The sequence below is a fragment of the Coregonus clupeaformis genome, chromosome 33 (genome assembly GCF_020615455.1).
Source record: "Coregonus clupeaformis isolate EN_2021a chromosome 33, ASM2061545v1, whole genome shotgun sequence".
Taxonomy (NCBI): domain Eukaryota; kingdom Metazoa; phylum Chordata; class Actinopteri; order Salmoniformes; family Salmonidae; genus Coregonus; species Coregonus clupeaformis.
Genome location: NC_059224.1, coordinates 26,143,658 through 26,171,022, shown reverse-complemented (window position 1 = coordinate 26,171,022; position 27,365 = coordinate 26,143,658). Strand labels below are relative to the sequence as shown.

Genomic DNA, 27,365 nt, shown 5'->3' with positions numbered 1-27,365 from the left:
CTGTAAATATAGGTGATCCAAATACTGTATTCTTCCATGCATTCTGCCTAATTCCTATGGAATAAGACCATAGGCTACTATTTTGTATTTGTTTATTCAGCTCCAGTATAAGCTAGAAGACGCTGTTTCTAAAATCAGTCTGTATTTAAAATATGTAACCTGCTTTGACCCCTCCGTTTTTATATTGACTGGACTGGGGCGCCACAGAGAAGGAGAGAGCGGTGTATCTGTGGTCTGTGCTCCGGCTCACCCCCTGGCCAGTGACCTCCTCCACCACCACCACCCCCCACACCAGGCCTCACGTCCTGCCTGGCCCCCGCAGCTCTAAAACCTCCCTGGGCTACATCTCCACCCCCCTCATCTGGCCCGTGAGGAAGAAACCTGAGGCCTCTGTCACCCGCCTCCCGGTCAGACCCATCCTCTATCTGACCAAGCCTCATCCTGTACCAGCAGCACATATGTCCCTCAGGCCCAAGGTGACAACAATAACAACAACAGCGCCCGTGGCCAGGAAAACACATGCTGTATCCAGGGTCATGACGAGTCCCCAGGGATTGTTCCCATGGCGACCAGTGGATGTTGGGAACAGTAGCGATGAGGAGGACGTGGAGTCATTCCCAGCAGCGGCGTCAGCATCACTCAGCAACCGTAAGAAGAATAAGCCCATGGCTCCCCCCCACTGGATCCCATTGAGTCCCAGCAGAGAGAACAGCAGCAGCAGCACTGTGAACTGGACTGAGCCCCTGGAGGAGTACACATCAGGCTCTGAGACATTCATTTACGACCTGGACCTAGGGGACGACCCCTTCAGCCTTTTCCAATATGACTCGTCCTACTCCCTGGATGAAGGCCTGGCTCTGGCCACCTCCGGCCCACAGAACCTTTCCCAAGCTGGGGCTGGAGTCAGTACTGAGGGCCCAGGCCGTGTGACTGTGAGCGACCCTGTTAACGCCGGGGGAGGAAGGGAACATTTACACAATCAATCAGAGCCCAATTTGCCCCAGGAGGCGTTGGCAGGAGGCGCGCTGGCAGAAGCTGGGGGAGAGGCTAGGACAGGGGAGCAGGGTGGGGTGGTGGCAGCACACAGCAGCTGGGCTCAAATCCCTCCTTTCAGCACGGCTCCGGAGAGGACAGGTGTGCAAACGGATCAGGCCCGGCCCGGCAGCAGCTTCAGTGAGCAAACAGCAGAGAGAACCACTCAGTCCCTCTCAAACATCGCTACACAGTCTCCCTCATTATTAACAGCAGCAGAGCTCCGTTTCTCTGAGAGGGTCGGGATTACCACTGACAATGACCCCACAGTGGAGGTCTCTAGACATAAAGACTACACACCCACACCCAGTCCCATATCCATACCTACCACGTCTGCTATGCCAGATAGCCTATGGACAGATGTAATCACAGAGATACCGGCCCCTAACTCCCTCCCCTTCACTCCAACCATACCTCTCCCCACCTCTCCCGTTCACAGTATGGAACAAAGTGATGTTAGTCATTCAGGACACGTCAAGCCAGCTGCCACTGAGACAGAGACATCGCTCCCGGAGAGTTCAAAGGCGAATGTGCTGCAGCCTTCCATGGAGGTTCAAATACATTTATTAATGCGGGAGGGCACAAGGCCCAGACCACTGTCTCTGTCAGTCCCTACTGATGCCGCTACAGCTCTGACACCTGTCCTTGAGAAAACACACCTCTCTTTCTCTGACAAACACCACAGTGACCTGGTTTTGAGGAATCAATTAAGTTCCTTCTTGACTAACGCTCATCCTGTGGATGGTAGGCTAGCCACTATGGTTCCCAGTGAGAGTATTGCCTCTGAGTCAGGTAGCCAGAGTGAGGGGATAAGGTTATATTCACCTCTGGCTCTGGAGCCATCGTCATATATGTGCATATATGTGTCAGACAGTGTGTTGGGCAGCTCAGAGGGGCATGAGGGCTTTAATCCACTCAGTTCTAATCTGAGAAGTTCGTCATGTACATCTCACCTATCTGTCACTCCTATCACAGAGCAACCACACCACCAGGCCCTCCTCCCAGCCACCATGACAGACGAATGGACTTCCTCTCAGTCCTCACCTCCTAATACAATCTCCCCAAGCAGACAGGAGTGGATGGATGTATTGCCCACCAAGTTCAGCATGGTCTCTCTCAGCTCTGACCTCCTGTCTGAGACAGACTTGCCAGAGCAGCTTCATATCACCACGGTTACTGAATGGGAAAGTGCAGATGGGATGGCGAGACACTCGGCTCGACAGAAAGGAGAGGAAGTCCACATGTCATCCATAAGTGGCTCGTCCTCCTCTCCATCGCTGATCTCGCTCTTCCGCCCCAGCACGCAGAGCGAGCCATCTGTAGCCAAGCTTGGACACCATGGGACCTCACACATCAATGATGATGGATCTGAATATCTCTCCCAGACCAGCCTCCTCCTCTGCTCCTCCCTGCTAGCCCCCTCTCCTCCTCTGGCTCTGCCAACGCCACTCATCAGCAGTACAGCATCAGAATATGGCAGTGTCGTTACCCATGAACCCCAGCGGCAGGCTTATATGCATGAATTAGGCTGGCCACATCCGGTCAGCGGTCTTGGCAGTGTGATTCACACAGACACACACACCCCAGTGTCTGAGCTGCTCTCCACCGTGACCTCCAGGGCAGATCAGCTCATGTCAGATTCTTCTGAATCTCTCTTATTCCATAGACCGATGACAACAAACCCTCCTCGTATTGGAGAGAGACCACTCCCCGCCCCTACCCCCACCCCCCTTACCCCCCATATCCCCCCTCTGAGGGGGACATTGTCTGCTGGAGCGGCCAACATGGTTGATTCGGGAGCTGGCGCCTCACTGCCCACCCGTCCAACGGCTGCATTCCAACAATCCTCCACACTCATTGGCAGCCAATCAGAGCCCACTCAGCCTGCTGGAATTGACAGAACACTGGCCTGGCCCGGAGAGAGCAGAGAGAGCACAGCATCACCCGCTGCCCCAGACACACAGCTCACTGCTGCTGCCTCCAGTAACCTCACCATTAGTGCTGCAAGTATACAGCCCACTGCTGTTACCAGAAATATCCTCCCCCCTTCTGCCTCAAACATACAACTCACCACTGCCAGCAAACAGCCAACTGTTTTCCTAAATATCCAGTCCACCTCTACTTCCACCAGCCAGCCTCCTACGGCCTTAAACGCCTACCCTGCTGGGGCTGGCCCTGTGTCAGTCCCCTGGAGGGCCAACCACAGTGAGGACACACAGGGTGATAAACATGGACCGGCCCTCATTGATCACACACCCTCCACTGCTGCAAGCACGTCAGTAAGCAGTGTGGGCCCTGGCAACAATGTGACTGTGAATCAGAACACCAACATATACCGAGAGACCGAGACACAGACAACTCCCAATCCACTAGCCGTCATTGGCATGGATGAGCAGTCTTTTGTAGCCACAAAGAGCCCCTACTTGCCTCTTACCACTCCACATAGAGTGTTAAATGCAGGCAGTGGCACAGTGTCCACCCCACGGACCTCAGCGGGCACCGCGGGCACCCCTGTTATTGCCCCATGCCAATGTAAAGCTCGCTTTCATTTATCATGTCTGTGTGGACTTTCAACCGGGAACAGTATGTTTTGCAATAACAACGTAGATGTAGAAACAAAAAGAGAGAAAGCCTCTCGATCACCTAATCTCTGCTTTGAATGCTACTGTAGTAGTGGTGGGATGAGGTTGATAAAGTCTAATCTGGTGAAAATGGGGTGTCCTGTTGGAGGAGGTTGATGATTGAGGTTGTGTTGTGATTTTGGATGGGGCATAGAACATTAACTTAGGCATGTACAGTAGTTGACCAATCACTGAGCTCTATAGAGGCCTCTGCTCGGCTGATGGGGCGGCTGCTACCTTCCCTCATGGGGCGCAGCTCTCCTCTTGTGATTTTAAGTTTCAAACATTCCTGTTTCTTGGGAGACTTCCAATGCTGTTATCATTTGATTTTAGAGCAAATAACTGCTAATCTAAATGTAACCTGATATTGCTATAATATAGCAAGTCAAAGAAAAATAACACTCTTGATCAACAAAGATAAACAATATATATATTGGATACTTCAAAACATTCTGAGGTGGCCTTCCTTCCTGATCTGCAATCACTGGAGTCTCTTAAGAACAGTATTGGCATGGAGTAGAAACAGCATCGTACTGTAGCTAGTTCAGCACTAACAACAGGAGAGGCTTGGGAGCCATCTTGTGATGGCTGTGAGGCATAGCAGCAGATCATCATCACAATCAAACAGTGATGTACCACACGTATATGCTCCACAGGATGTTGGTGGCACCTTAATTGGGGAGGACGGGCTTGTGATAATGGCTGGAGTGGAATAAGTGGAATGGGATCAAATACATCAAACACATGGCTTCCATGTGTTTGATGCCATTCCATTTGTTACGTTCCAGACATTATTATGAGCCGTCCTCCCCTCAGCAGCCTCCACTGATGTGCTCTCATTTACAATCACCCATTTGGCCCCTGAATACACATCAGTCATATAATGCACTATGGCCTTTAGTTCCATTTTGATTACTGTCATCTAGGATGATAACAGAGTATTTTAATTTAGCCTTTTCCTGATAGAAACCCTCCCACATGTTTTATCTGTGTAGTAGCAGCCTTTCAACATCATTTGTCATATGAAATTGGATTTTAAATGACTAAATTATGTCTCAACCCCTGCACTCCTGCTATGCAGCACAGACAAATGTTCCATTAAGTGTTGTAAATGACCTGTGTCAAATATAGATTTAGGTTTTTTTTCTGCTTTTCAATTGCAGAGGGTCTTTTCTACAGGATTTCCTTTGTTGTCAATGACAAGGAGGCCCAAGTAACAGAGTCTGATGTTGAGAAAACTGTTGCACAATGGGTAAGGCTTCTTGTCATGTTAAATTCCTCTTCTATCAAAGCATCAATAGAATACTAGATGAACTCAATGAATTGACTGATTTACTAATTAATTAACAGCTCAATCAAACATTCCAAAACTGGACACACGTGGTCTATGTCGATAATGTCAGGTAAGCAATTAGATATTTGTACCATCATAAAATGCACCTCTATGTCCATTCAATTTATTTTTCTTTAGAGTTGTATTACAGGTCAATAATGATGTCCACCCTAATTTGTTCATCTTGTTCCCAGTATCCAGCCTAACAGTGACTCACAGCTTAAGAGGAGTGTCAGTAAAAAGTAAGGCCAATATTTACTATGGTATACTGTAGTAGGTAGGGACAGGAGTTTTTCCTGACCCGTCACGTGACAAAAAAATTAAAGTAATTCAGTAGGCCTGCCTTTCCATGTGTGTTAAGTCTCCTGCTACTCCTCTTCCTCTTCCTCCTCTTCCTTCCCTGCTCCTCTTCCTTCCCCATTCCTCTTCTTCTTCCTTCTCCCCCACCCCTCCTCCTCTTCCTTATCTCCTCCTCTTCCTTCCCCATTCCTCCTCTTCTTCCTTCTCCCCCACCCTGCCTCCTCTTCCTTCCCCCTCCTCTTCCTTCCTCCTCTTCCCCCTCCAGATACACCTGCCAGGCCCTGCTGGTCTACCAGACCACCACCAATGTGACCCTGGGAGAAGTAGCCATCTCCACCAGGATGGTGGGAAGCGGCCCTATAATTGGCAACGGACTGGAGCTAGACACTGTCGCCGTGCAGTCTGTCGGTAGGACATGATCTCACCCGGACCCACTTTAATCACCTCAATTCTTACTGCAGAAAGTGACTGGGGAAAAAACATGACACTCCCACAGCCCAGAGAAAAAAAAAAAATTTATGGTGCACAGTCGCACATCGGCTCTAAAGCACCTCCTAATTAGATTAGGTTTGAAATGTGAATGCCTCAAACGTTTCTCAACTTCCTCTTGTAGTCATTGGAAATTAATATATTGCTGATGTGCGGTGTTAACATTTATAAGTTGCATGGTTTTCTCTCTCTCTCTCAGAGAACTGCCCGGAGGAAACTCCCCTCCATTACATCTGGCCAGAGAGCAGACCAACGGTCACTCAGTATGTCCCCTGTTTCCCCAACAAAGACCAGAACACATCCAGAACATGGTGAGACTGACACAATCACTATATCAAACTATGTCCTATCTTTATACAAACAATCAGCAAATGTATTTTCATTTTCAGGAATTTTACTACACTCTTTTCCAGGGATATCAAAAGGATATCAATCTGCTTTTAAAAGTTCGAAGAACTTGACATGATTGATAGGCTGACATTGTATGCATGAACTTGTTTGAGGTAATTCATCTTGGATCAATCTTAAAATACTAGATCTGATTTTGTGTTTGTTTGTCCCCAGTGTGATCAGCCCCCTGAATTACACAGCATTTTGGGGCGCCCCAGACCTCAGTAATTGCACTGATATCGATTCCATCAATGTGTCAGCAGGTAGGGCCCCGACATCTTAACACTCTCTTAAATCACTTGAATGATTCCACAGCTGATAGAATCAAAACAGCTGCAATAATGAATACTTGAGATATATTTGATCTCAACACGCTGCTCTTAGAGAGAAAGAGGGACAGAGATGCCCACTGAAATGCAGTTTTAGAGATAAAACGTGTTTACACCCTCACCATGGCAGAGAGTGGACAGTCAGCAGACAACTAATAATGATTATATATTGACAGCCGTCATCTAGTTGTTTACCTCTCTCCCTAACTTTCCCCAAACAGAGAATGCTGCCAAAGTCGCCGACCAGCTTGCTGACATCACCAACAACGAGCTCTCCACAGACGAGGTGTCCAAGGTGGTGGACAAAGTGAAGGAGCTGGTCAATGTGGCCAAGATCAACGCCCCTCTGGCCACCACTGTATTGAACATCATCTCCAACGTGATGACCAGCTCTGTGTCAGCCCTGGCTGTAGCCTTAAAGAGGTAAGATACCTTCTCCTCTTCTTTCCTTTCCTCCTCTTCCCCCTGTCTGCTCCCACTGCCGCTGTCTCTCCTCTCCTCAGAACCCACCTCTTACTGTGTCCAGCATGCTGGGAGTAAGCATAAATGAGTTATGACTATATCTCCCAGGTAGATGTACAGTATGTTGTCTTTGTGTGGTCTCTTTGTACCAAAGTAAAGCACTGTGAGACCCTAGTGAAAGTCACTATCCAGTCCGTTGTGATTATTACTCCTAAATGTCTCTCTATCTGTGAGTAGGACATTGATGACGATGGATGAGCTGATTCAGAAGATAGAGTTTGATGGGCCTTCAGTGAGCATCACCTCTAAAAATCTGGCTCTGGGCATCTCAGCACTGAACCATAGCGAGTTCAACGGGACCTCCTTCAGTGCCTTCATGCAGCCCAACACCACAGACCTCCAGGTACTGACTAAACAGTTAGAGACAGTGTTATACAGAAGTGTTATACAGAAATCAGTATTATCTGCTGTACTGTACTGGACAGTGTAGTACTATATATCCAGGGACTCATTGCTCTGCTGTGCACAAAGTTCATAACATCCATACTTGCCAAGACGAGAGCTGAGGTTGTTGTTTCATTCACAGTCAATGTGCCCTGAGAGTAAATAGGGTATGTTATGCCCCACTCCTACTGTGTGTGAGCCAGTCCTACCAGTCAGGCAGGGCTTCCAGGAAAGCCTTCCTGTGGAAACTCTAGTTGTGTGTTAAAGGTGACTCGCAACCCATCAGGCCTGTTGAAGCCATTTAACATGAATGGCAGGATGTATATTTGTTTAAGTCATTAAGAGTATTTTCTGTACCCAGAACACCTTCACAACCTTGTGATTCACATGAACTGAGTGGGAGTCCTGTTATTCATCATAGAGTTAAGCAAACCTGATACAGCTGACTAACGTCGAGTCCATCACAGCTTTCCCTCTCACTTGATTTAATGTGTTTTACCCTATGCCCCTGCCATACGTGTCAATGCTGTGCCAATGCTGTGCCAATGCTGTGCCAGCAGAAAGGGCACGCTTTAATCATAAGCCACCTGTCCACCACAGAGGTTTGGCAATGACCTCCAGATGGTGCAGCAGGGGACTCATTATATATCATCATAATAATCAGCAGACCTCTGTCTACATTGGAAAATCAAATTCTGTCACATAGGATTGTTAATGGTAAAGTCAATGGTCTAACTAACTTCTCTCCCACCAGATTGACTTTGAGTCTAATCAGCTGAACCCCCTGGCTCAGGTCACACTGCCAGCTACTTTGCTCAAAAACCTAACCCTGACCGACGCTGAGACCGCTGCCATCTCCAGGATCAGCTTCATGTTCTTCAGCAAGACAGGACTATTCCAGGTTTATACCTCTTTTTGGTGGAATGTATCTGATTTAGTGTCTTTTCAGCATATAACAGTATGTTTTATTTTCTCACGCATCCTTTTCATGGATGGTGACTCATGTGTCTGGGATGTGAATCTATAGCTTTGAGTGACATTTCCAGGTTTATACCTCTTTTTGATGCAATTCAACAAATCTGGTGTGTCTGCTAGCATGTTGTGATTTATTTTCTTGCTTCCTACTAATGCATGGTGATTCGTATGCCTGGTATGTGAATCTATAGTTTTGAATGTTATATGTTTATATTTCAAAATCAAACTTTTCTTTTATCATTCTCAGGATAAACAGGACGGGCTGTCTCTTAACAGCTATGTTGTGGCCAGCAGTGTGGGCAATTACTCCATCAGTAACCTGCAGGATCCCGTGGAGATTGAGATAGTTCACCTGAATTACCAGGTAGTCTACCCGCCCTCCTCCTCTCACCTCTATATGAAGAGTTTCATTCCAAAACGCTATATATCCATTTTCAGAAATGTTGGTAAATTAGCTTTTATTGTTTAAAGAAATTATTAAAGATATTGGTGTTTTTTCACTAGTTAGTCATGGCATGGGGTTGTTTAATGACAGATGTATTTGTTTAAAACCTATCACTTGATGGTTTCATTTCAGAGAGACAAATAATATTTTGGGGGGCAAAATGCTATATATCTGCCTCACTCTCAGAGGAATAAGTAGTACTGCTAGGCTTTGCACAGTCAAATGTAACAAATAACTACATTTTTAATAAAGAACTGTGCAAATGATACATTTGTGACATCCATATTTAAACCATTTCAATACAGTAATATGAGATCTGTATGCAAAACATTTACATTTGACATTTTAGTCATTTAGCAGATGCTCTTATCCAGAGCGACTTACAGTAAGTGCATTCATTTTAAGATAGCTATGTGAGACAACCACATATCACAGTCAAATATACAGGATACGGACATTCCATTCCAGCTAAACAATGGATATATAACGTTTAGAAAAAAATTAAAATACACATATAAAATCTAGGAATTATAAATCTGAGAACAGTAATACTTTACACACACATGAAGGTACCCATAAGCAAGCATTTTGGATGAAAAAAACACAAATGTGATTTTTTGGGGGATATAGCGTTTCGGAAATAAATGTCATATACTCTGTTCCTTTCTCCTCTGTTTGTTTCTCTCCAGTCCCCCTGTTTTCTACTTTTTCTTCTCCCTCTCTTCTTTTTTTCTAATTCGACTTAGGTAAAAACATTTTGTCTGTAACCACTCAGTTGATGATTGTTGATACCTGATGGTAGTTCAACAGTTAAAGTCGTAAGTACAATACAGATAAACGCCTGGAACGTCTGCCTGTAATCAGACAGTGATTGTGTCTTTCAGCCAATGCCAAAGCCAACCTGCATGTTCTGGGATTTTACCATAAAAAGTAAGTCGGAACAAAAACAAATATTTTGATTGTTGAAATATACACTGAGTGTACAAAGCATTAAGAACACCTTCCTAATATTGAGTTGCAACCGCCCGGTTTTGCCCTCAGAACACCCTCAATTTGTCGGGGCATGGACTCTACAAGGTGTCGAAAGCGTTCCACAGGGATGCAGGCCCATGTTGACTCCAATGCTTCCAACAGTTGTGTCAAGTTGGCTGGATGTCCTTTGGGTGGTGGACCTTTCTTGATACACACTGGAAACTGTTGAGCATGAAAAACCCATCAGTGTTGCAGTTCTTGACACAAACCGGTGCGCCTGGCACCTTCTACCATACCTCATTGAATGGCAATTAAATATTTTGTCTTGCCCATTCACCCTCTGACACAATGAATGTCACAATTAAAAATCATTATTTAACCTGTCTCCTCCCCTTCATCTACATTGATTCAAGTGGATTTAACAAGTGACATCAGTAAGGGATCATAGCTTTCACCTGGATTCACCTGGTCAGGCTATGTCATGGAAAGAGCATAATGTTTTGTACACTCAGAGTATGTCAATCTCAATTTAAGTTGAAGCCTCACAATTGTAGAATATACTAGAGAGTTCATCTTTGTCTCCACAAGATGGTTCAGGTGGCTGGAACAGTAACGGCTGCAGGGTTAGTCCCATGTCCAATGGAAACAAGACTATCTGCCTCTGTGACCATCTTACACACTTTGGCATCCTAATGGTAAGACTTGTGTTCACATTAAACCAGTTGGAGACTCTTTCCCATTATAAGGGTCTCTGCAAGTCTAACTTGACTTGATTGTTTGGTGAATACCTTTATTTTCTGTATTCTCTGTGAAGGATATCTCTGGATCTGCTGCACAGATTGATGAGAAAAACACCAAGATTCTCACCTTCATCACTTACATCGGATGTGGCATATCGGCCATCTTCTCTGCTGTAACGCTTCTGACTTATATCGCCTTTGAGTGAGTATATTACCATTTTGGACAACTCCAACATGTGACCAGGAAATACTCTTATAACTAGTCTTATGAATTCTTCCTGTCTACATCAGGTGGACTATTGGTCCTAGTCATTGGCCATGATATTATAACAAAGACAACCAGATCTGTAGTAGTCAGACAGTGTTATTCAGTGTCTGTCCTCTCTACAGGAAGTTACGTCGTGACTACCCGTCCAAGATCCTGATGAACCTGAGCACGTCGCTGCTCTTCCTCAACATGGTGTTCCTATTGGATGGCTGGCTGGCCTCCTTCGAAATGGAAGACCTGTGTGTGGCTGTGGCCATCTTCCTCCACTTCTTCCTGCTCACATCCTTTACCTGGATGGGCCTCGAGTCCATCCACATGTACATTGCCCTGGTCAAAGTCTTCAACACCTACATCCGGAGGTACATTCTCAAGTTCTGCATCGTCGGCTGGGGTAAGTGGCACTAAAGTTGGATAAACTAATTACTATGCAGTATGCTGGCTGTGTCCAATACCAAATTGCTATTAAAATGCAAATGCATGGGATGCATTATTCACGCTATACACTGAATTTTAAACTTAATTTGTACCTAGTGTTGCAAAACTACCGGTAATTTACTAATCTATGGTAACTTTGGTAATGTATACTTGAAAATAGCCTAATTAATGAAAAAAGCATCTAATCAACAATGAGTCGTTCCACCACAAAAAGCACAAGAAAGAGGATATCGACACCCACCATCTCAGATTGTTCTTAAACCGTTTCTGTAGTTAGAAACAGATAAGATTATAATTCCTGAAACATTATTTTGTTGAAAGACAATTGAACCCAAATTGGTCATTTCAATTAATAGGATTAATCTAAAATTCTATAAATATAGTACCCAATATCCGATTTGGACCAAACCTCTTTTGAACAGTAATTAAGACGTGAGGAATCCAAATAAATTGTCAAAAGCCACCCACGGACCCTCCAAATGCGACATCCCACACCAAGCCCACCCCAACGGCCAGTTACAGTATTCCAACTATTGACTTTTTTCACAACTGCCACCAATTTGGTGCCAAAACATTTACAACAAAGACATATTGACATTATAAAAAAGTTAACGTGTGTAAAAATAATATAAAGGATATTTCATGCTGAAACCCTCATATTAAACACCAATGGTATTCACTTAGTTGATGGTTTATATCTAGGATAATGTTTTACAGCTTTGTCAGTTATTTTAAATAAGATGTCCAGAGATAATTACAGACACCTGTGATAATCTAAAGTACCCAAAAAGGCTGCTAGATGTCATGTTATACAATAAAAAATAATAATTGAAAGTTACCAAAATTCTGGTAGTTTACTGGTAAACTTTGAAAGTTACCAGTAATATACCCTCCCATTGCAACCCTATATATACCTGAATGTGTCTCACTTCCAGGTCTGCCAGCTGCGATAGTTGCTACAGTGGTAGCTATTGACAAAAACTCCTATGGGAAAAGGGAGTATGGAAAGGGGGATACTGGACAAGGCTCTTCTGAATTGTAAGTCCTGCATCAAGTTCAGGAGATATGAAAGAAGACATTCTGTATGTAGATTGAGTCTTAGACTTGAGTAATCCAAGTTTATGTCTTCCCATATGGCAGTCATAGGACCAGGACTAGATACTATAGTGCATAATGTATGTAATATACACTACCAGTCAAAAGTTTGGACACATCTACTCATTCAAGGGTTTTTCTTTATTTTTACTATTTTTTACATTGTAGAATAACAGTGAAGAGATCAAAACTATGAAATAACACATATAGAATCATGTAGTAACCAAAAAAGTGTTAAACAAATCAAAATATATTTTATATTTGAGATTCTTCAAATAGCCACCCTTTGCCTTTATGACAGCTTTGCACACTCTTGGCATTCTCTCAACCAGCTTCATGAGTTAGTCACCTGGAATGCATTTCAATTAACAGGTGTGCCTTGTTAAAAGGTAATCTGTGGAATTTATTTCCTTCTTAATGCGTTTGAGCCAATCAGTTGTGGTGTGACAAAGTGTGTGTGGGGGGGGGGACATGAAGGTCAGTCAATACGGAAATTTCAAGAACTTTGAAAGTTTCTTCAAGTGCCGTCGCAAAAACTATCAAGCGCTACGATGAAACTGGCTCTCATGAGAACCACCACAGGAATGGAAGACCCAGAGTTACAGTGGGGGAAAAAAGTATTTAGTCAGCCACCAATTGTGCAAGTTCTCCCACTTAAAAAGATGAGAGAGGCCTGTCATTTTCATCATAGGTACACGTCAACTATGACAGACAAATTGAGAAAAAAAAATCCAGAAAATCACATTGTAGGATTTTTAATGAATTTATTTGCAAATTATGGTGGAAAATAAGTATTTGGTCACCTACAAACAAGCAAGATTTCTGGCTCTCACAGACCTGTAACTTCTTCTTTAAGAGGCTCCTCTGTCCTCCACTCGTTACCTGTATTAATGGCACCTGTTTGAACTTGTTATCAGTATAAAAGACACCTGTCCACAACCTCAAACAGTCACACTCCAAGCTCCACTATGGCCAAGACCAAAGAGCTGTCAAAGTACACCAGACACAAAATTGTAGACCTGCACCAGGCTGGGAAGACTGAATCTGCAATAGGTAAGCAGCTTGGTTTGAAGAAATCAACTGTGGGAGCAATTATTAGGAAATGGAAGACATACAAGACCACTGATAATCTCCCTCGATCTGGGGCTCCACGCAAGATCTCACCCCGTGGGGTCAAAATGATCACAAGAACGGTGAACAAAAATCCCAGAACCACACGGGGGGACCTAGTGAATGACCTGCAGAGAGCTGGGACCAAAGTAACAAAGCCTACCATCAGTAACACACTACGCCGCCAGGGACTCAAATCCTGCAGTGCCAGACGTGTCCCCCTGCTTAAGCCAGTACATGTCCAGGCCCGTCTGAAGTTTGCTAGAGTGCATTTGGATGATCCAGAAGAGGATTGGGAGAATGTCATATGGTCAGATGAAACCAAAATATAACTTTTTGGTAAAAACTCAACTCGTCGTGTTTGGAGGACAAAGAATGCTGAGTTGCATCCAAAGAACACCATACCTACTGTGAAGCATGGGGGTGGAAACATCATGCTTTGGGGCTGTTTTTCTGCAAAGGGACCAGGACGACTGATCCGTGGAAAGGAAAGAATGAATGGGGCCATGTATCGTGAGATTTTGAGTGAAAACCTCCTTCCATCAGCAAGGGCATTGAAGATGAAACGTGGCTGGGTCTTTCAGCATGACAATGATCCCAAACACACTGCCCGGGCAACGAAGGAGTGGCTTCGTAAGAAGCATTTCAAGGTCCTGGAGTGGCCTAGCCAGTCTCTAGATCTCAACCCCATAGAAAATCTTTGGAGGGAGTTGAAAGTCTGTGTTGCCCAGCGACAGCCCCAAAACATCACTGCTCTAGAGGAGATCTGCATGGAGGAATGGGCCAAAATACCAGCAACAGTGTGTGAAAACCTTGTGAAGACTTACAGAAAACGTTTGACCTGTGTCATTGCCAACAAAGGGTATATAACAAAGTATTGAGAAACTTTTGTTATTGACCAAATACTTATTTTCCACCATAATTTGCAAATAAATTCATAAAAAATCCTACAATGTGATTTTCTGGAAAATAAATTCTCATTTTGTCTGTCATAGTTGACGTGTACCTACGATGAAAATTACAGGCCTCTCTCATCTTTTTAAGTGGGAGAACTTGCACAATTGGTGGCTGACTAAATACTTTTTTCCCCCACTGTACCTCTGCTGCAGAGGATAAGTTCATTAGAGTTACCAGCCTCTGAAATTGCAGCCCAAATAAATGCTTCACAGAGTTCAAGACACAGACACATCTCAACATCAACTGTTCAGAGGGGACTGTGTGAATCAGGCCTTCATGGTCCAATTGCTGCAAAGAAACCACTACTAAAGGACACAAATAAAAAGAGACCTGCTTGGGCCAAGAGACGCGTGTGGGTGATCGGATGATCTCCGCATGTGTAGTTCCCACCGTAAAGCATGGAGGAGGAGATGTTATGGTGTGGGGGTGCTTTGCTGGTGACACTGTCTGTGATTTATTTAGAATTCAAGGCACACTTAACCAGCATTGCTACCACAGCATTCTGCAACGATACACCACCCATCTTGTTTGGACTATCATTTGTTTTTCAACAGGACAATGACCCAACACACCTCCAGGCTGTCAAACTGGAAACCACATATCCTGAGGCAGCATTTATTGTAGCTGGGGATTTTAACAAAGCAAATTTGAGGACTAGGCTGCCAAAGTTCTATCAACATATTGACTGCAGTACTCGCGCTGCTAAAACACTAGACCACTGTTATTAGAACTTCCGGGATGCTTACAAGGCCCTCCCCCGCCCTCCTTTCGGAAAATCTGACCACGACTCCATTTTGCTTCTCCCTTCCTATAGGCAGAAACTCAAACAGGAAGTACCCGTGCTAAGGACTATCCAACGCTGGTCTGACCAATCGTAATCCACGCTTCAGAATTGTTTTGATCACGCGGACTGGGATATGTTCTGGGTAGCTTGCGAAAATAATTTTGATGAATACACTGATATGGTAACTGAGTTTATCAGGAAGTGTATAGGAGATGTCGTACCCACTGTGACTATTAAAACCTACCATAACCAGAAACTGTGGATAGATGGCAGCATTCGCACGAAACTGAAAGCACCAGCCACCGCATTTAACCATGACAAGTTGACTAGGAATATGGCAGAATACAAACAGTGTAGTTATTCATCAAGGCAATCAAACAAGCAAAACGTCAGTGTAGAGACAAAGTGGAGTCACAATTCAACGGCTCAGACACGAGACGTATGTGGCAGGGTCTACAGACAATCCCGGACTACAAAAAGAAAACCAGCCACATCGCCAAGACCGACGTCTTGCTTCCGGACAAGCTAAACACTTTCTTCGCATGCTTTGAGGATAACACAGTGCCACCGACGCGGCCCACTACCAAGGACTGTGGGCTCTCCTTCACCCTCGCAAGGCTGCCGGACCAGACGGCATCACTAGCCACTTTCTCAGAGCATGCGCAGACCAGCTGGCTGGTGTGTTTACTGGCATATTCATTCTCTCCCTCCCTATCCCAGTCTGCTGTCCCCACATGCTTCAAGATGGCCACCATTGTTCCTGTACCCAAGAAAGCAAAGGTAACTGAACTAAATTACTATCACCCCATAGCACTCACCTCTGTAATCATGAAGTGCTTTGAGAGACTAGTCAAGGATCATATCACCTCTACCTTACCTGCCACCCTAGACCCACTTCAGTTTGCCTACAGCCCCTAAGATTCACAGACGATGCAATCGCCATCACTCTGCACACAGCCCTATCCTATCTGGACAAGAAGGAATACCTATGTATGAATGCTGTTTATTGACTATAGCTCAGCATTCAACACCATAGTACCCTCCAAGCTCATCATTAAGCTCGAAGTCCTGGGTCTGAACCCCGCCCTGTGCAACTGGGTCCTGGACTTCCTGATGGGCCGCCCCCAGGTGGTGAAGGTAGGAAACAACACCTCCACTTCGCTGATCCTCAACACTGGGGCCCCACAAGGGTGCGTGCTCAGCCCACTCCTGTACTCCCTGTTCACCCATGACTGTGTGGCCAAGCACGCCTCCAACTCAATCATGAAGCTTGCAGACGACACAACAGTAATAGGCTTGATTACCAACAATGATGAGACAGCCTACAGGGAGGAGGTGAGGGCTCTGGGAGTGTGGTGCCAGGAAAATAACCTCTCACTCAACGTCAACAAAACAAAGGAGATGATCGTGGACTTCAGGAAACAGCAGAAGGTGCACCCCCCTATCCATATTGATGGGACCGCAGTGGAGAAGGTGGAAAGCTTCAAGTTCCTTGGCGTACACAACACTGACAAACTGAAATGGACCACCCACACAGACAGTGTGGTGAAGAAGGCGCAACAGAGCCTCTTCAACCTTAGGAGGCTAAAGAAATTTGGCTTGGCACCTAAAACCCTCACAAACTTTTACAGATGCACAATTGAGAGCATCCTGTCGGCCTGTATCACCGCCTGATACGGCACCTGCACCACCTGCAACCGCAAGGCTCTCCAGAGGGTAGTGTGGTCTGCCCAACGCATTACCGGGGGCAAACTACCCGCCCTCCAGGACACATTTTACATTACATTTTAGTCATTTAGCAGACGCTCTTATCCAGAGCGACTTACAGTTAGTGAGTGCATACATTATTTTTTTCTTTTTCATACTGGACCCCGTGGGAAGCGAACCCACAACCCTGGTGTTGCTCCACCAACTGAGCTACATCCCTGCCAGCCATTCCCTCCCCTACCCTGGACGACGCTGGGCCAATTGTGAGACTAAAAAACAGCTTCTATCTCAAGGCCATCAGACTGTTAAACAGCCATCACTAGCACATTAGAGGCTGCTGCCTATAGACATAGACTAGAAATCACTGGCCACTTAAAGAAATGGAACACTAGCCACTTTAATAATGTTTACATATCTTTCATTACTCATCTCATATATATTTACTGTATTCTATACTATTCTACAGTATTTTTGTCACTTTAATCATTTTTACATATATTGCATTAGTAAGGACAAACGCTTGGAGACGAGAAGCAAGTACAGGGAGTGAACATTTAATGAAAAACCAGACAGGAACAAAACACAGACAGCGTCTGTATAACGGAAACTAAACAACATTGATGCCGACACGGGGATCAAATTGAGGAACAGATGGATATAGGGAAGGTAACCAAGCAGTGATGATGTTCAGGTGGTGACAGGTGTCCGTAATGATGGGCAGCCTGGCGCCCTCGACCGCCAGGGAGGGGGAGCGGGAGCAGGCGTGACAGTACCCCCCCCCTTAGGCATCCCACCTGGGCAAGCCTGACCCGGCCCGGCCGAGGCTTGGGAGCCGAACGAGCTTGCCGAGGCGCGGGAACCTGTCGAGCCTGACGGGCCGGCTGAGGCATGGGAGTCTCACGAGCCGGCCAAGGAGCGGGAACCTGTCGAGCCTGACAGACCGGACGAGGCATGGGAGTCTCACGAGCCGGCCGAGGAGCGGGAACCTGTTGAGCCGGCCGAGGCGTGGGAGCCTGATGAGCCGGCTGAGGCGTGGAAGCCTGACGAGCCGGCCGAGGCGTGGATGCCTAACGAGCCGGCTGAGGCATGACGTGGGGTGGGAGCCTGCCGACCCCTCTGAGGCATGGGAGCCTGACGAGCCCGCTGAGGCATATGACCCTGACGAGCCCGCTGAGGCATGGGAGCCTGACGAGTCCGCTGAGGCATGGGAGCCTGACGAGTCCGCTGAGGTATGGGAGCCTGACGAGCCCGCTGAGGCATGGGAGCCTGACGAGCCAGCTGAGGCATGACGTGGGATGGCAGCCTGCCGAGCCAACCGAGGCAAGAAAACCGCTCAAGCCAGCTAAGGCATGGAAGCCTGATGAGCCAGCTGAGGCATCCCCGGTTCCTTCGGCAGCGGCACCCAGACCCGACGTCACCAATCCAAAGGAAAAAACAAAAAACTTCCCTGATGCGTCTGATATTGGTGTCTGCATTAATGTTGTTTCATTTACGTTGTCCAGACACTGTCAGTGTTTTGTTCCTGTCTGGTTTTTCAATAAATGTTCACTCCCTGTACTTGCTTCCCGTCTCCCAGCGTCTGTCCTTACAGCATTACTCATCTCATATGTATATACTGTATTTTATACTATTCTACTGTATCTTAGTCCATGTCGCTCTGACATCGCTTGTCCATATATGTATATATGTATATATTCTTAATTCATTCCTTTCTTAGATTTGTGTGTATTGGGTATATGTTGAAATAGTTAGATATTACTCGCTAGATATTACTGCACTGTCGGAGCTAGAAGCACAAGCATTTCACTACACCCGCAATAACATCTGCTAAACACCTATATGTGACCAATAACATTTGATTTGTAAGGGATATTTTACCAACAAGGAGAGTGATGGAGTGCTGCATCAGATAACCTGGCCTCCACAATCCCCCAACCTCAACCCAATTGAGATGGTTTGGGATGAGTCGGACGGCAGAGTGAAGGAAAAGCAGCCAACAAGTGCTCAGCATATGTGGGAACTCTTTCAAGACTGTTGGAAAAGCATTCCAGGTGAAGCTGGTTGAGAGAATGTCAAGAGTGTGCAAAGCTGTCATCAAGGCAAAGGGTGGCTATTTGAAGAATCTCATATATAAGATATATTTTGATTTGTTTAACACTTTCTTGGTTACTACATGATTCCATATGTGTTATTTCATAGTTATGATGTCTTCACTATTATTCTAAAATGTAGAAAATAGTAAAAATAAAGAAAAACCCTTGAATGAGTAGGTGTGTCCAAACTTTTGACTGGTACTGTATGTGATATTGGTCCAGCCTTCTGGCTAAAACATGTAAGTTAACCAACGGCAACCAATTTTACTAATTTCCCTTCTCCTCCCCACCTCCTCCCCTACTCCCAGCTGTTGGATCCGGAGCAATTTGGTGTTCTATGTGACATGTGTGGGCTACTTCTCTGTCGTCTTCCTCCTGAACGTGGCCATGTTCATCGTGGTTATGATCCAGATCTGTGGTCGTAACGGGAAGCGTAGCAACCGCACGCTGCGTGATGAGGTGCTGAGGAACCTGAGGAGCGTCATCAGTCTCACCTTCCTCCTGGGCATGACCTGGGGCTTCGCCTTCTTCGCCTGGGGACCCGTCAACCTGGCCTTCATGTACCTCTTCTCCATCTTCAACTCACTGCAAGGTACAGGGCCCCCCCTATGGTGCGCTGTGCACCCAAAGGAGAATACACAGTAGTATTGGTTACTAATATGTGAATGTTTGGATCAAAGGTGTATTTTTGTATGTGTTTATTTTTAAACTCTTGTAAGAAGCAGGTCTTTAATGTATTATATGTTAAGAACACGGGAGGTTGGTGGCATCTTAATTGGGGAGGACGGGCTTGTGGTAATGGCTGGAGCAGAATAGGTGGAATGGTATCGAATTCATAATGCCATTCCATTAGCTCCGTTCCAGACATTATTATGAGCTGTCCTCCCCTAAGCAGCCTCCTGTGGTTAACAGTAATAAGTTATCTCCTCACTGTCATGTCATATGCTATTTGTTCCACCAGAGGTCTCCTTGGTACAAATCTGGTAACTGAAAGATGAACCAAACTTGCTCTCTTTTATTTGTCATCTCTGTCATCTTCATTGTTATTAAACAGCCTTTTCCTCCATTGTTCTTTTCTGGCCAATAGGTTTATTCATATTCATATTCCACTGTGCATTGAAAGAGAATGTCCAGAAACAGTGGAGGAGATACTTGTGTTGTGGCAGATTCCGCCTGGCAGACAACTCAGGTAAAGATCTGACAAGAAACAGACAACAAAGAGGCTTCTCCCTCTCAGGAAAAATATCTGGCCTGATATTCAGAACAGCTATCACACTACTATCATAACTGTTTTTAGGATGAGAGGGGTGAAGTTGCTGTACTTGTACATTGCTAATAAAAGTCCTATGTGATTGTGATAAAGATTAGAAGATACAAATCTTATTAAAATATTTTCAGTTGACATTTATATTGAATCTTGTCTAATGTAAATAGAATTCCTATTGAAGTGAAAGTCACTGTAATATACGCTAGTACATATCTGCACAGGAGTCCAGTAAAAGTGCCCTGTGGACTCACTCCGGACTTCCACAGTAACAAAGAAAATGTGTTATTAAAGTATAAAACCTGAGAGGTCTTAGCTTTATACGCAATCAAATATGATACACAGAAACTCCATAAAACCCTGAAGTAACAAAGATCACTTCACTCTTAATTTTGCCTGAATAAGTATGTGTGAAATGTGTCTTGTTGCATGGCAGACTGGAGCAAGACAGCCACTAACAACACCAAGAAGGTCAGCTCAGACACTGTGGGGAAGTCCCTGTCCTCCAGCTCCTTTGGCTCCAGTACAGCAAACTGGACTTCCAAGGCCAAAGCAACTCTAAATCCCTTTGCAAAGCGCAACAGTAATGCAGGTAAGACACCATGGGAGGGTCTAATATTGACCCACACACAGCTGTTTGTTTACTTTCAGTTGGTCTGTTTCATTGAACCACATTTCGTTCATACAAAAGTTTACTTTTTGTAGTTATGAAAAGAAGGATCGTTTACATTACTTTTTTCCACCTTCATTTTTAATAACAAAAAAATATATGTCTACAAGGACTGTGTGAAACATTTATTTTCTTGCTTTTATGTGTACAATAGTTATTCCTGGGCTACATGGTGGTTGATCTCCTGTATGTATTTATGTTTGTGGTGTGTAGATGTAGCCCACCAATAGCACGAAGGAGAACCTCCTGAGGTAAACTGAACTGCATCAAAGCTAGCCTGACTCCATGCTTCCTTACAGTGTGACGTGATGTTGTGTTATTGGCCTTTTGCCTTTAGAACATGAAGGCCTGGATTCAACCTAACAGATGTTGGTTGCACTTTTCCTTAACACTGGTGTGTCTAACAGAACAATAAAAAATGTAACCGTTTAAAACAGAAATATTGTGTTGACATCTTGGAATTAACACAAAAATTGGCATGTGTGCATTTGGTTTCGATGCCAAATGCTACCTTTGATGGTTAGATTGAATCCAGATTGAATGGTGACATGAAAACCCTGTAAGACAAAGAGCTCTATTCTGTCATTGTTCTCTCTAAAGTCATTGAAAAACATTTCAAAGATAACATGCTATAACAACTTACAGCAAAATAATAACATTCATGTTTAACTTGGTTTAAACATGGACATGAAGTAATATAAATACAGTTGTAATAATATCATCTGACCAATGAGAGAGTTTGGCAGATGAGCTCCTTTGCCTTCTTCTCAGTGGTTCTGGATGTCACTCTCACTCACTCATACCACACTAATTCTGCTCCCCTAGGATGTCTCTGTTTTCTGCTAGCAGCAACGATACCACAGTAAAACACACTGCTTGCATTTCAGCACTCAACTGTCACATGGAAAATTGTAGACGTGTGTGTGTGTGCATCCCTGAATGGAGATAGTGCTATCACCCTCACCTATACTTTACAACCAAATGCACAATTCAAGCATGATGTTTGTGCCTTATTACATGTTTATACACAGATCTTGTGATAATAATATGGTGAATTACCTTGGCTCCCTGAAGATTTGGGTTGCGCCCTTCATTATTTAGCGCATGTAAAAACCCGGTATGTACCGACCGTACTCAGGCACTATAGTACGTATGGAAATGGTTAAGATGAAGGTATAGACATTAAGACATGCAGCAAAGTGTTGCAACATGTTCTTATCATTAGGGTCTTCATTTCACGGAGATCTCAGGTAAGGTGAAATATAATTTGTCAGCAGACATGGATACTCCTCCTCTCACTATTCCTTTGCCTCTCTGAGGTAGGCCACGGCTTCAAGAGAAAATCATTGAGCATCCGTGTCAGGCGTGCAGTGCAGTACACTCTCCTATTGCTTCCAGATGTGTGCCTTGGTGAGATAATCTGCAATTTACTCTGTGATATTGTCATATTGGACTGATCCAACGATTAATGGCATCCCCCGGCTAATAGACTAATCTAGTCTGACAGAGCCTATAAAGCAGTGGCTGAGAAACGAAGGTGATCGTGCGTGAAGCACACTGCCAACAAGAGGTGGCCTCCAATACCTTACTTGACATAGCAGTTCAGGGATTTAGCAGAATAAACTTTTTTTTTTTTTTATTGTGTACACAATTTAAGGATGACCTTACATTACTTTATCATGAACACATGTGCAATGTGAGGACTAATGAGTGTATGAGATAAGTTGATAACTGGTTTGGTGAAAGAAACAGTTTTGTAGGATCAAAGTGAGGATGCCATTTCATGAATAACTAGTGATTAACGTGTGATCGTGATTATAGCTGTTAATCACTCAAACTGAAAACAGACATACATATAGTCTCATGTTTCTGACTTCACTCTCGATAAGTCAGGCTTTTTCCCATACATGGTGAGTGTACAGTGGGGTGAGGAGGCAGCCAGCGGTTCTGTCACTAAAGATGCCAAAGTCTTTGCATTGCAAAGCCTGTGTTCTGTGCTTAATTGACCCACTCAAGTCATTCTTTTCAAAACCGCGATGGATGTTTTAGCCCTGACATTATCAAATGGCAAAGACCAACCCAAATATATTATCACTTGGCAAACAAAACAAGAATAAGACAAAAACAGATGAAAACGGTTCAGACATGTTGGAAAGAAACAGTTATGCATAGTTGTCCATTGTGGTTGAATTTCAAGGTTGTTTGAATGTGCATGCATGTATAGGAATGAATTCCACAAGAATGCAGAGATGCATGAGAATTGTTCCTCAGAAAATATTGGGACTCAATTTAAACAGTAACTAGACATAAGCCTAAACCTCAAACCTTTTCTAAGCTAAAGAAACATCTTCGCAAAGCCTATGCATTAGAATTTTTGTAAATGAGTGCCACATATTCAACCTACAATCATAAATACACAATCATTGTATATAGATTTAGGGCCCAATTCAATCAGATCTGCTTTGGCCGACATCTGCATAGCTGATGTTTTGACAGTCTCGGAGGTGGAACTGTGTTAGAGCTGTCAAATCCACAAGCGGCTGCCGGCATTATACCTAAAGCGGACATTGCCATTGGCTACATGGAGTCACATTAAGAGAAATCTCATGAAGCCTTGTTTACAAGTTCGGACACTGAAATGTGAGATGTAATCTACTCCTTGATTAGGCTGATAGAAATCCTTATAAATTAGTTTAATGATTTTTCAATTTGAGACAAATTATTTCTATATAGCCTACACTTTCTCATTCTGAACTTCTACCGCGAGTGGGCGGGTGTGGCTTCGTGACAATGATTGCAAGAGCAGCTGCAACAAGGTTCCACCTCCGACACAGCCAAAACATCCGCTATTTGGGTGTCTGCTATCGCCAGTTAACGCTTGATCTGATTGAATCTAGGCCTAAGATCTACTTTGTGTATGTGTTCAGTGATGTATTTTTTACTTGCTTATTTTTCAATTGTCTTTAGCCATTAGTTTTGTGTCATTGTGAGTTTAAGGAAAGAAAACAATGAAACATTGTACTATGCAGTATTGTTAAAGAGAACAAAGATCATTGTGTTGTTTCTGAACCATGACATTATCTCTCCTCACCTTTGGACAGGTAAAGGTTACTCCAACCAGACCAATCCTAAAAGTGTCTCCTCAGATGGCGAGGCCTCCTCCTCCTCCTCCTCTTCCTCCATCATCCCCGTGCACCAAGTCATTGACAAGGTCAAAGGTTACTGCTCGGTGCGCTCCGACAACTTCTACAAGAACATCATCATGTCGGACAGCTTCAGCCACAGCACCAAGTTCTAGACCACCCAGCACTTCTCTTCCTCCTCCTGCTTCTGCTGCTAGCTCCTAACCCCCAGTCCACAGTGTCACCCCAGGGTTGTAGCCTCCAGAGCAGCATGGCGGTACTGTGTTTACTGTACAATATTTGACTTAATCAGCTGGTCCAGTCAGTGAGATGTACTGAAAAGGGAAATGGAGAAATGCATAGTTCTGTAGAAAATGGGAGGGCTAAGCAGAGAATGGAGTTTGGGATTTACATACTGTGACTTTAATCTTTAACTGGCTATGTGTTGTGTAAATATTGATGGTATATCTAATACGCCCCCTATAATTGATTCTCAGTTGGTGTTGCACATGCCTTGGGTTCTCAGTATGGTCACCTTTCCTGTACAGAAATATCAACAATCTTTACTGTTCTGTTGTCATTTTGCAATCTGTAGAACTCCAGTATGAGCAGCAGGGAAGATAAATCATCAAATCTGGACCAAATGTTCAGGCATAGGCCTATATTTCAAACCCAAAGACTGCCAAACATGAGGGAGTTTTTAAAAGCTGTAGCATTGTCAATGTGTGTTCAAAAGGGAACAGGTTGAGGTGTAGTTCTGATTTTAGTCGTCTATTTGTGAATCCTGTGTGTGTGTTTTTTTGCTGGAAAGCAATGTTATGTTCCTTTACAGTGCCTTGCATGAGGAGGTTTTGCATAAAGTGCTTACTTTTTTCTTGGTTAGCCTATCAACATCATCATCAAGACAATGTTTTATTTGTCATGTATATTTTTTTTAACCTTCAGATGCTCTACTACTGAATAACACATGCAGAAATGGTGTCTGGCATTGGTCCATTCACCACTACTTAATTATGGTCACTTCGATTTAGGACAACCTCTGTGGGTGATCTGTATGTCAAGTGTAATTTAATCTGACTCTTCTATGGATAGAGGTTACCAGAGCCATGTATTTGGAATAAGTAAATGGCTGTAGAGGTTACAAAACCCGCAGCCATTAAACCTAGATTTGGTAAGATAGTTTCATAAACATTCCACATTTAATTATTCCACAATACAGCAACTCACAACATACAGTAATGATTGAAAAGGGACGACAAACACTGGCATTATTTGTTCATTTAAGTTAATGCCAACATTTTTAAATGGCAAAATGTTAATCTGCTCTTTAGTGTTGCCTTAGTTCACTTAATATGGTAGTCTTATTGTCCCACCAATAGGGGAACTGAATATATTGCATTATGTTAAATGTTGCTGTGTGAGCTATTGTTGTTTGTGTTTGTGAAGTGATGGAACAATGTTGTTTAAAAGTATCTTTATATTTATTTCTATAAAGCTTTTTGCATTTGTTGTTCCTCTTGAATCCCCAATGCCAGTTGATCAGGACTATGCCCCTGGATAGATAAATATACTGTTTTTGGAGAGATGAAGCTTGGTGGGAAAACAAAGCATTGATCTTGACCTTGGCAGGCGAACAGGGCCAGTTATGTTTTGGAGCAGTCAGTGCTCTCAACTGTTCTTTTCCAACATCAGGAAAATAATTTGAGCATCAATGAGAAATTCCCTTAGGGGCCAAATTTGTAATGATAGAAACATTGCTTCAAGAGGTAATCTGGTGTTTTAACAGATTTGGAGTCTTCAATTCAAGAATGTGTGGGGAGGGATTACAGTGGTTTGAGATAGTAAAATGGAGTTCTCATCTTTACAATGAATTGGAAAATGACTGCTGGCATCATCTTTATACATATTTGAATGAGATATCCCAAAATAAAAATTTCCCAATATTCAAAAAGGTAATTATCAACCTCTATCAGGTAATGTTATTTGTTATAGGCTATTATTTAGAGGTGCACATTGTTCTATCAATGCAGAGGGAGTCCAGACATAATTTTTTCTGATTCATTTGTACATTTCCCTATTAATTGAATAATGTTTCCAGGACACAGAGCTAGGAAATTACGATGGTTAGATCCAAACCAATATTGTACTTAAGATGTATCACTCTGATTTAATATGGCTGGTCTGGGTCTGTTCGGAAACATTCTCCAAACCCTGTTATTAGTTTTTCCACAACTTTGTCAATAATATATTTTCTTGAAGCTGTCTCTGTATGTCTCAACACCATTGATGAATTGTGTTTCACCAATAAAGGGAATTAAAAGTACTGAAATGTAACAAAGGTGACTCTAGCTAATTGTTTTAATGATAACACTAATATTTGTCAAAGTTACCAGGTTAACTTGATGCAAGACATAACGACTAAATATCCCCCAAAAAACTCCCACATTTTGTTGGTACTTTGTTGTCCTTTTTAATTCATTCCTTTCTCCCTTTACCCTTAATGTCTGCTCTTCTCTGCACAATCAATAGTCTTTACAATGTGGTTTACTCAGAAGATCCAATATGTGGTTTGGTGCATACAGTGAGGTTTAAAGGTATTTGGACAGTGATTTATTTTTTGTTGTTTTGGCTCTGTACTCCAGCACTTTGGACTTTAATCATCCATATCGGGTGAACCGTTTAGAAATTACAGCACTTTTTCTACATAGTCCCCCCATTTTAGGGAACCAAAAGTATTTGGACAAATTCACTTATATGTGTATTAAAGTAGTCAAAGGTTTAGTGTTTGGTCCCATATTCCTGGCACACAATGACTACATCAAGCTTGTGACTACAAACTTGTTGGATGCATTTTTAAAAAAAAAAATGTTTTAGACATTTAGCAGACGCTCTTATCCAGAGCGACTTACAGTTAGTGAGTGCATACATTTCTTTTTTTTTTCGTACTTGCCCCCGGTGAGAATGGAACCCACAACCCTGGCGTTGCAAGCGCCATGCTCTACCAACTGAGCTACACGGTTGTTGGTTATTACATTATTTACCATTAATTTCTATTATGCACAAACTAATGTAATACACAACCAAAACAAACTGCAAATGCATCCAACAAGTGTGTAGAGTCATGACTACTTTGACAACTTTAACACACATATAAGTGAATTTGTCCCAATACTTTTGGTACCCTAAAATGGGGGGACTATGTACAAAAAGTGCTGTAAATTCACCCGATATGTATGAAAATACCCTCAAATTAAAGCTGACAGTCTGCACTTTAACCTCATAGTCATTGTATCATTTCAAATCCAAAGTGCTGGAGTACAGAGCCAAA

General features: G+C 43.7%; 1 protein-coding gene across 6 annotated transcripts in view; it reads left to right on the top strand.

Moving 5' to 3' along the window:
* LOC121548914 (adhesion G-protein coupled receptor G6) overlaps positions 1 to 26,360 on the top strand; it is a 52,298-nt gene extending 25,938 nt beyond the window's left edge. For all 6 annotated transcript variants that reach the window (XM_041860580.2, XM_041860578.2, XM_041860575.2 and 3 more), the window contains 19 exons: positions 4,817 to 4,905; positions 5,004 to 5,056; positions 5,181 to 5,228; positions 5,552 to 5,694; positions 5,975 to 6,086; positions 6,340 to 6,428; positions 6,716 to 6,917; positions 7,194 to 7,359; positions 8,155 to 8,301; positions 8,623 to 8,739; positions 9,705 to 9,750; positions 10,381 to 10,487; positions 10,607 to 10,734; positions 10,923 to 11,191; positions 12,171 to 12,273; positions 19,290 to 19,573; positions 20,069 to 20,170; positions 20,682 to 20,837; positions 24,017 to 26,360. In XM_041860580.2, coding sequence (XP_041716514.2) covers positions 4,817 to 4,905; positions 5,004 to 5,056; positions 5,181 to 5,228; positions 5,552 to 5,694; positions 5,975 to 6,086; positions 6,340 to 6,428; positions 6,716 to 6,917; positions 7,194 to 7,359; positions 8,155 to 8,301; positions 8,623 to 8,739; positions 9,705 to 9,750; positions 10,381 to 10,487; positions 10,607 to 10,734; positions 10,923 to 11,191; positions 12,171 to 12,273; positions 19,290 to 19,573; positions 20,069 to 20,170; positions 20,682 to 20,837; positions 24,017 to 24,213 — 2,558 coding nt within the window. In that variant the 3' untranslated portion in view covers positions 24,214 to 26,360. The remainder of the gene's footprint in view (positions 1 to 4,816; positions 4,906 to 5,003; positions 5,057 to 5,180; positions 5,229 to 5,551; positions 5,695 to 5,974; positions 6,087 to 6,339; positions 6,429 to 6,715; positions 6,918 to 7,193; positions 7,360 to 8,154; positions 8,302 to 8,622; positions 8,740 to 9,704; positions 9,751 to 10,380; positions 10,488 to 10,606; positions 10,735 to 10,922; positions 11,192 to 12,170; positions 12,274 to 19,289; positions 19,574 to 20,068; positions 20,171 to 20,681; positions 20,838 to 24,016) is intronic.
* Positions 26,361 to 27,365: the final 1,005 nt, after the last annotated feature.